The following is a 10,561-nucleotide window of genomic DNA, read 5'->3' on the forward strand; positions in this document are numbered from 1 at the left end:
AAGTAGGGTGACCCCCACAGAATTCCCTCTAAATGGTCCTTTACTCTAAATCTGTTTGTATGATTTTCCCCTCCTCCAGTATGATGATATATATTGACCCATCTTTTTCTTTACTGATAACTATGATGAACAATGACTATATGTTTTATAGGCTAAGGCTAAAACTCAGCAAGTCTAACCAGCCCCATTAAGAATTAAGCCTGTTTTCAATAACGCTTTGGGGGGGAGGGAGGTGGATGGGGGCGCTAATATAGTGCATCTGTGTGTGCACTATCAGGAGATTCAAACAGTCCATCCTAAAGCAAATCAGTCCTAAATATTCATTAGAATGACTGAAGCTGAAACTCCAATACTTTAGCCACCTGATGCGAAGAGCTGACTCACTGGAAAAGACCCTGATGCTGGGAAAGATTGAGGGCAGGAGGAGAAGGGGACGACAGAGGATGAGGTGGTTGGATGGCATCACCGACTCAGTGGACATGGGTTTGGGTGGACTCCAGGAGTTGGTGATGGACAGGGAGTCCTGGCATGCTGCGGTTCATGGGGTTGCAAAGAGTCGGACACAACTGAGCGACTAAACTGAACTGATGCCCAGGAGTGAGATTGCTGGATCATATAGTAGCTATATTTTTAGTTTTTAAAGGAACCTCCAAACTGTTCTCCACAGTGGCTGTTACCAATTTACATTTGTACCAATAGCATGTAGGACGGTTCCCTTTTTTCCACAGCTTCACCAGCATTTATTTGGAGACTTTTTGATGGTGTTGTGGGGTGATACCTCACTGCAGTTTTGATTTGCATTTCTCTAATAATTAGTGATGTTGAGCATCTTTTTATGTGTCTGTTGGCCATTTGTATGTCTTCTTGCCTTCTTTGGAGAAATGCCTATTTAGGTCTTCTGGCTATTTTTTTTATTGGGTTGTTTATTTATTTTTTTATATTGAGCTGCATGTTGTTGTTGTTCAGTCGCTAAGACATGTCCAACCCTTTGCAACTCCATTGACTGCAGCATGCCAGGCTCCTCTGTTCTCCACTATCTGGAGTTTGCTGAAATTCATGTCCATTGAGTCAGTGATGTTATCTAACCATCTCATCCTCTGCTGCCCCACTTCTCCTTTTACCTTCAATCTTTCCTAGCATCAGGGTCTTATCCAATGAGTCAGCTCTTCACATCAGGTGGCCATAGTATTAGAACTTCAGCATCAGTCCTTCCAATGAACATTCAGGGTGGATTTCCTTTAGGATTACTGATTGGTTTGATCTCCTTGAGCTACATGAGCTGTTCATAAATTTTGGAGATTTACATCTTGCCTGTTGCCTCATTTGCAAATATTTTCTCCCATTCTGTGGGTTGTGACCAGATAAATTTTTTAGGAATAAAATTACTCTGAAAAATTCATTCATTGTGAGGCAGTAACATTCTATGGATTGATGTTCCAAGGCCATTTGCTTTCCATTCACTTATACAACAGATAATTGAGTCCCTTTATGCTAGGCACTATGACATTGACTGTGAATACAATGGTGAACAAGGCCTTTCATTGTCCCTGATTTAATGGAAGTAATGTTCTGATGGAAGTTTTATTATCAAAAAAGGATTGAATTTATCCATCTCAGAATTTTAGGCATTTATAGAGAAAATTTTGAGTGATCTTGGATATCCTTATAACATTGAATATGCTGTGCTCCATTGCTGTCATGTTCAACTCTTTGCAACCCCATGAACTGTAGCCTGACAGGGTCCTCTGTCCATGGGGTTTCCCAGGCAAGAATACTGGAGTGGGTTGCCATTTCCTTCTTCAGTATCATTGTATATAAGGTACTGAATACTCTGCTGACAGCATGGTTGGCCCTATTAACTCTCTTTAACACAGTCTAAGTGATACTTATTGGATTGGCAAAAAAGTTCTTTGGGGTTTATTTCATAACAGCATATGGAAAAACTTGAATGAAGTTTTTGGCCAACCCAATATATAAATACATTTGTGTACAGGTACATGCATAATTGTATTTGAATATTATTTAATTTGCAGGCTAAATATTTACTGAAAGCTTATTACAATACAAGTCCTACTTGAACAGACATGGTAAATGACTTTTAAGATAAAGAACACCTTATTTTTAAAAAATGCTTACCAATACCTTCAGCACTCACTCTCTTATTTTTTCTGTCACTCTGGTATTTACTTGAGCCTGTAGGAAAAAAGACTCATAGAGGCCCCTGCCTATGTTTGTTTTCACAAGAGCCTTAAGGCATTGAACCTTTGGCAATCAGCACACTCCAGGCAAGTATGACTTGAGAGATGGTTGATAGGCTTTTGAAGAAAACAAATCTTAGCGGGTTACAGAAGGGAAAAAATGAGAGACAACAAATGAAGCCTCAGCGGAGTGGCAGGGGTGCATCAAGGGCTGCTGCTCCCCATCGTCCTGGTGGCTCTCCGGTCGCAAGGATTAGTCTTTTTTTTTTTTCAATGGATTAATTTTTTAAAGAGCCATTCATGTTTATCTTTTAGTTGGATTATTGCTTGGCATTTCAAGACTCTTTCTATTTAGAAAATTGCATAAATTATATCTTTCCCCTCTTTTCTCAGTATTGTTTGTTTTTCTTAGTTTTTGACAAGATGAAGCTTTACTAAATACATGTCTTGTATGTTTTGCTTGGTTTCAAATCTCAGCATGAATGGTATCTGAAATAATTGCACTTAAAATAGATTATATTGTGTTATTAAGGAGAAAATTCTTAATAAAACAGAAATCATTTAGGAGAAGAAAACAGTCTTTAGGCTGTTTTAGAACCTTGAATTTTTTTCTATCTATCAAGCAATCATCTATCAATCCAGTTTATTTCTCTTAGCACATAAACCGTTGTGCTTAATATAAGCAGGAATTATGTAGAAATATGCGGGTTACAAAAATGAACGACCTTCTTCCCTATTCTTTATTTTTCCATTCTATCTATTGTAATACTTCTATCTATTGTAACACTTACCAGATCTGCTTTGGTGATGATGACTTGAAAACAGTTCCTCACATATAAGATGTACACAATAGCAGGTGATGACAACTCAAGTCCTTTTTCCTAAAGTAAACAAAGGCATTGATGCCTGAGACAGCCTTATGGGTCCCTCTGGAGAGTGTAGATCAATGAAACCATAATTACTAATTAGTTGCTCTGTGCAAGGCCCTCAGGATATGTATTTTAAGAGATGGATGAATAATACTCCTTGCAATTTCTAAAAGATCCTACGAATTCCTCTGGAGACAAGTGGATAGTAGAGGGGACAGGCATGACACCAGACACAATCAGGGAAGTTTGAACTGACACCGAAAAGTTACAGGATCTTAGATGCTAAGTAGGGGATTGATAGGTGCAGAAGGGCTAGGGAGGCATTCAAATTTGAGTACATGTTTGCCAAGGAAAGTTGGAGAATCAGAGTGCCCACTGGGCCCTGTGGCTGACACCCTAATGACTGGCACATGCCACTGTAGTGACAGATGCCTACTCATTATCTCTCTCAGGGGTCAGCAATTTTCTTTGAAAGACCAGAGTCGATAATTCTGGCTTTGTGGGTCAAGAAGCTACTCAGTTTTACTATTTTAGTGAAAGCAGCCACAGAGAATACGTAAGCAAATGGGCTTGGCTGTATTCCAATAAAACTATTTACAAAAAAGTGGCAAGCCAGATTTGGCCTGTGGACTGTCATTTGCTGACCCTCTTTTCTACCAATATGTAATTGTTCCCTCTTTTTTTCTTTGTACTCACTCAATGGTAGTAAAGTAGTCATTCTTGAAAAGAAGACTAAGAAATGAAATAAGCTAGTCGATACAAGTCAGCTTAGAAAGTGAATGTTCCAGAACAAATCATGGACCAAACAGAAGCCACCGTTGTGCTCGTTTCTAGTTCATTTGTCCCTTTCTTGGCTCTACTGTCATCTTAACAAAGTCTAGTTTTCAGCTTATTTACAAAGATGGAATGACCTATTGCATTTTTGGTTCAGTGAATGGATAGAAGTTACCTGATTTACCCATGTCTGCCTGACCCTTATCCTTTAGAGATGACCAGGCTGGGGTGGGATGTGCCCTAGAGTCACCAGATTGCATCTTTGTAGCATATACTATTGTAAACATGCAGCAAATTCTTATTCATTAATTCCCAACAAGAGTAAAAGAGGTATTTCCTCAGAAGTCACGATCCGTATCATGCACAGTGACAAGGCCCATTCTTTTATGCAGTGCATAAATAAGACATTATTAATGAATATGCAGGTAGATAATATTAGAAAGAGCATAATATCTTCAAATTTAGCATTCCATTTCCCACACAACAGTTTGAATTCATCCATCTTTATATAAATACAGGGTACAATGATGATTTATGATTGCCATAGTAAGCAATAACTCTCACACACAGGAGATAGAAACCATACTAGTAATAGTAACAGAAAGAATTTAATATAAATAATATTCTCAGGCATCAGAAAATTTAAAAGGCAAAAAGGAAATATATCATGGAGGTAGCAACTATACAAAGTACCATCACCTCTATGGCTCTGTGAAAAAAAAAGAAAGGAGGAGAAGGAGAAGAAAGAAAAAAGGTTGCCGCTATTAAACCTTAGAAGCTTAAAGGAGGGGGGCCCACAGGAAGTGGGACTCAGGTCTCTGGGGAGACAGCAATGCTTGGCTGCTGTTGGTGTCTTTTGAGCTCACAGCAGGGGTGCATGAGGCTGGGACCTAGAACTCTAAGAAAAGGGCTTTGCCTGTGAGGGATGATATCTCCAGGGGTATACTGTGAGGCCAGTTCTGAGGCTGTCAGCAAAATTGCAAAGTGGAATCAACCGTTGCTAGTGGAATGAACTGCCAAGGCTAGGATAAAGAAGCATTGCTAGGATGAGGCTGACAGAAAAAAAAAAAAAAAAACAAAAACAAAAACAAAAAAAACAGACAGGAAGGAGCAAATCGTCGTTCTTCCTCCTCCAGGCTTGAAATGTTCCTCCAGCGTCACATGTTGACAGAGCATCATGCAGAGTCGCTGGCAAACTTGAGGTGTGGTTTGCTGAACGTCAGCTACAGCATTACAGTGGTGGGGTTGAAGCTGAGAGTCAAGGGCTTAGAAATGGTGCCCCCTTTAAGAGAGGGCTTCTGAAAAGTTGCATGTCAATAAAATTTTATTAAGTGGAGTACATTTTTTTCACTCTCAGGATAATTTCAATAGCTGCTTTATCTATTATTTCTAGGGGGAAAAAAAACCCTGCAAACCATTGATTGCTGGACATGTTGAGTTTTCCATGTCTCTGTTTTCTTCAGACCAGGGGTTGCCAAACTTTTTCTGTAAAGAGTCAAATAGCAAATGTTTTCATTTCTGTGGGCCACAGGGTCTCTGCCACACTACTCAGCTACGCAGCTGTTGCAGCTCACAACTCTGTCTTTGTTGCGTGAAAGCAGCCATAGACAATATATATGGAAATAATGGCTTGTAGGAATTAGCCCACTCTTGCTTTAGATTCTCAACCCTGGATGCACATTTAGACTAATCCCAAGAAGCTTTCAAATGCTGATGCCCAGTTGTAACTTTCAGAGATTGTTATTTCATTGGTTTGAAGTGGGGCCTGAGCATTAGCATGTTTTAAAAGCTCCTTAACGGATTTGAATGTGCAACCAGAGTCAAGAACTCCATACTGTTTTAGCCTCTGGATAATCCCTCTGGATAATCCCTTAATCAAGTGATCAATTATCAATAACTCTTAAATGCACTAAGGGGATTTACTATTTGAAAGAACCCAGAGGTGAATTATTCCATAAAAGTTTTTTGGAAACCGGAAACATAATTTCCTCAATTATCTTCCGTAAGTTCAGATTTTCATGTATTAATTTTTTAAAAGCAAGAAGCAAGTGTACATATACAAATCAGACCCTTATGCATTTGTTGGTTTGGAGTTACGTGATTTATAACAAGAAACTGGTGTTTTATTCATCTTTGTGTGTCCGCCGTCTAGTATACATCTGGCATGTAGTGACGGTCAAAAAATATTTGTTGAAGGAATAAATAAACAAGTGAATGAAGAAAGGAAAGAAGGAATTACCATCCTTAATCACCTTAACTGTCATTCAGTTCAGATTGACTACTACTATAAGGCTACCATCGATAACTTGTCACGGGCATAATAGCCTTTGTTTCTGTACATAGATTAATTCCTTTGAGTATACTAGTAAAAGCAAGTTATATGACACCGTGAAGTCAGGGCAAGACCCAATGGCCATTTCATTGTTTTAGGCCACACTTGTAAAATTCTCACTATTTTTATTTACAGTCTCACACACAGAGTCCTCAAAAACACAGCAATGTTTTGTCTGGTGCTAGAGTTTCCATGGCAATGTGCTTATGGTATCCCTAGTGTTATGAGAAGGCAAAAGAAGAAAAGATATAAATACTTAAGACAGTAATATTGTTTCCTTTTGTCTTATTTGACTGCTCCAGGCACCAAGACCCATGTCTTGGGTATAATGAGGAACAGCAGTTGTGACTGCAGTGGGGTTCATACTTGGATACTGTTAGTAGGAAATCAGCACTGCCAAAGCTTTACAGTCCCAGGCTTCCCTATTACCTTACATTGAATGTCTTAATTACCAACAAGCTCCCCTCTTTTAGAAACACTCAGCTATTTATCCCCCCCGCTTTTGAATAACAATTTTCAAGTATTTTTAACAGATTTTTTTAATGATATTATACATGTTTTAATGCCATTCTCCCAAATCATCCCCCCACTCCCTCTCCCACAGAGTCCAAAAATCTGATCTATACATCTGTGTCTCTTTTGCTGTCTCGCATACAGGGTTGTTGTTACCATCTTTCTAAATTCCATATATATGTGTTAGTATACTGTATTGGTGTTTTTCTTTCTGGCTTACTTCATTCTGTATAATAGGCTCCAGTTTCGAGATTTGAAAATTTAAGTCAAAAGTGGAAAGAAACCATTGTAATTTCCTAATGTTTTTTTTTCCTCATTACAATGATTTTGGAAGCACTATCAGACCACAGAACAGCTGCCAAATCAGATGCCAGTTTCAGTGACTACTGTAAATTTCACACACACGTACATCTGCACAACTAAGTTAGGGCTGCTAGTATCTACAGGCATTTAAAAAGTTCTCCTGTGGGTTTTCTAGCCCTCCAATCTCTAAGTCAGTCCTGACTTCAGTCACAAAGATAAAAGATGTACAGCTTACCCACTAACCACCTATTCCTGGCCTTAATTTGACCCTGGAAACACCCAGAGAGCTTGAACCATCACTGTTGACTATGTCCCACCTCTAGATGATGTATCTGGTCTTAGAAGGGTGCTCTGGTAATTTCCTCCAGATGATTCTAATGTGCAGTCAATACTGAGAACTTTTCCTCTATGTCCTGTGCAGGAAACCTGGTTTTCTAACTCAAGCCCATTTGTTGTTTTCCCTACTTCAAAGGTCTTTGTAGGACTGGGACTTGGCCTTTTCTAAAGACCAGATTGCTGTCTAAGAGTGGTCTTGTAGCCAAGGGTGTTGACTTGCTTGTTGATCTTTATTCTCTGTGCCTACAATTTTTATTTATTTATTCATTCATGGCTGTGCTGGGTCTTTGTTGCTACACACAGGCTTTGCCTAGTTGTGGCAAGTGGAGGCTTCTCTTCCTTGTGGTGTGTGGATTTCTCATTGCAATGGCTTCTCTCGTTGCAGAGCACGGGCTTTAGGGCACGCGGGCGTCAGTAGTTGTGGCACACAGGCTTAGTTGCCCCGAGGCATGTGGGATCTTCCAGGGGCAGGGATCGAACCCATGGCTCCTGCACTGGACCACCAGGGAAGTCCTGTGCCTGTAGTTTGAGTTTGGGCTCTTTGTGGAATCTCTGCTGGTACTGCTGGCTAAAATACCCAAGTACTACATGCTTGACTGGGTGGCACCTGTTACTCTGCCTATTATCACCACACACAGGCTTTTGCATTCTACCTCCCAGCCCTTTTGCACCCCAAAGACAGATCTCGTTCTTGGCATTCACCTTTCTCAGCCTATCTCATTATGTCACAGGTTTCTGGACTGTATCCCAAGATATGAAAAACCACAGATAATTTATATGTCTATATATTTTACACAGAAAAATACTTTTGCTCAAAGAACTCAGGTGTATCAATGATGTTAGAATTCTTAAGTCTTTTCAAGTCACATGGTTTTGAAAAGAAAGTAAAAGTTTTCCTCAAATTCTTTAGAAAGAAGAAAGAGAATTCACTGGAAAGAACTAAACAAGGCTCAATTCTAAATCAAAGCAATCAAAAATCTTATAAAGAAACTTATTTTATTGACATCTTTCTTTTCCTTATTCTCCATCACTGCAGCAGAGACAAAACTATCTGTTCACCAAACTTTTATTTTCCTCTTTCTGTACAGACAGGGAGTCTCATTTTCCTGGCTTCTTCATAGCTGAGAACACATTACTGTCCACTGAGATGTTGGTAGAAGCTAAATAAGTCATTCCCAAATTAAGTCCTTAAAAAATCCACCTGATTATTACTCAGTATTCTCTTTTCCTGCTGCTCAAAGCTTGGAAATTAGGTGCCCAAGATGATGCAGCTACAAGTCTCCCACCATGTATCCCTTAATGAAACGAAGAGAAAAGCCTCCCTAACCATCTGTGTGGGCTTTTTAATGAGGGTGAAATAGGCCTTGGTTAAGGCATTGACTGTTTTGGTTACCAAAGAATAGCCTAGCCAACTAATATATCTCATTTCTATTTTTTCCTTATAATTTTCTTTAAGATATAATTGAGAAGAAACAAACTCACAGACTTAGCAAACAAACTTATGTTTACCAAAGGGGAAAGGTGTGGAGAGAGGGATAAATTAGGAGGTTGGGATTAACATATACACACTACTGTATATAAAACAGATAATCAACAAGGACCTACTGCATAGCTCAGGGAACTCTATGCAATACTCTGTAATAACCTATATGAGAAAAGAATCTGAAAAAGAATAGATATATGTGTATGCATAACTGAATCACTTTGCTGTACACCTGAAACTAACACAACATTGTAAATAAACTACACTCCAGTGTAAAATAAAAATAAAAAATAAAATAATAATTTTAAAAACATATAATTGAGAAAATACAAAATTTGATGTAGAACCACTTGTGGAAAACAAATGACCAAAATCTTTACCATAGCACAATAATAATAATGATCTGTGAAATATTCCTATAGCCGTAGGAATTTATTCTATTTATAATATATACACAGGAAATGAGAAATTGACCTATTTTATGCCATATAGGGTTCCCAGGTGGCACTGGTAGTAAAGAATCCACCTGCCAATGCAAGAGATGCAAGAGACGTGGGTTCGATCCCTGAGTCAGGAAGATCCCCTGGAGGAGGAAATGGCAACTGACTCCAGTATTCTTGCCTAAAATATGCCATAGACAGAGGAGCCTGGCGGGCTACAGTCCATGGGGCTACAAAGAGTTGGACATGACTGAGTGACTGAGCACCATGTCACACATACATGTAACAAATTCTTGTAAATACAAATTAACACAGAACAAGATCTAATGGCTCCACTTATGTTTCTATGGGCTTCCCTGGTAAAGAATCTGCCTGCAATGCAGGAGACCCCGGTTCGATTTTTGGCTTGTGAAGTTCCCCTGGAGAAGGGATAGGCTACCCACTCCAGTATTCTCAGACTTCCCTGATGGCTCAGGCAGTAAAGAATTCACCTGCAATGCAGGAGACCTGGATTCTATCCCTGAGTTGGGAAGATCCCCCGGAGGAGGGCATGGCAACCCACTCCAGTATTCTTGCCTAGAGAATCCTCATGGACGGTGGAGCCTGGCGGGCTACAGTACAGTCCATGGGGTCACAAAGTGTCAGACACAACTGAGCGACTAAGCATGTTTCTATATGTCCATAGTGTCATGGGGCCCTAATGTAGCAATTACCATAATATTAATCACACCCTTGTCTTTGAAAGCTTTTTCACCTGGCTTCCTGACAGCTCATACTTCTGATTTTCTTCTGTTTCAACAACCATTCATTCTCAGTCTTTTTACTGGTTTCTTCGCATCTCCTTGAACTCTGAATCAGGCTGCTGCAGGCCTCAGTCCTGGAATCTGTTCTTTTTTTCTACATAAGATCCTCACTGCATCTTCTAAATTATTATCATGGCTATAAATATTACATTTATATCAATGATCTCCAAATTCCCATCTCCTGTTTTGAGTCTCCCCTGGACTTCAGATTTGTATATCCAGCAGACTCCTTGACATCTCCATCTGGATGTCTAACAGATACATCAAACTTAGCATAAGCGAAACTGAATTCACGATTTCTCCTGAAAACCTACTTCTATACAGTCTTTCTTGTTTCAGTAATACACAGTGCTTTCTTTCTGTCGCTCAGGCTAAAATTCTGGGAGCCATTTTTGGCTTCTTTCTCAGCTTGCACATACCCAGACTGACTATATGGAGAAGCACCTCCCTGAACATCTATAGGGGAACAAGTTGCACTCTTGCCAATGAATACAGAATCCAGTGATTGAT

The 10,561-nt window shown here is 39.5% G+C and overlaps 1 protein-coding gene across 1 annotated transcript in view; it reads right to left on the reverse strand.

Annotated features, from left to right (window-relative positions):
- LOC138986507 (transcription elongation factor A N-terminal and central domain-containing protein-like) overlaps positions 1-10,053 on the reverse strand; it is a 10,805-nt gene extending 752 nt beyond the window's left edge. Inside the window, 2 exon segments of the mRNA XM_070366618.1 lie at positions 2,990-3,079; positions 9,979-10,053. Of these exon segments, the coding sequence (XP_070222719.1) occupies positions 2,990-3,079; positions 9,979-10,053 (165 nt within the window).
- Positions 10,054-10,561: the final 508 nt, after the last annotated feature.

This window comes from Bos mutus, chromosome X, assembly GCF_027580195.1.
Source record: "Bos mutus isolate GX-2022 chromosome X, NWIPB_WYAK_1.1, whole genome shotgun sequence".
Taxonomy (NCBI): domain Eukaryota; kingdom Metazoa; phylum Chordata; class Mammalia; order Artiodactyla; family Bovidae; genus Bos; species Bos mutus.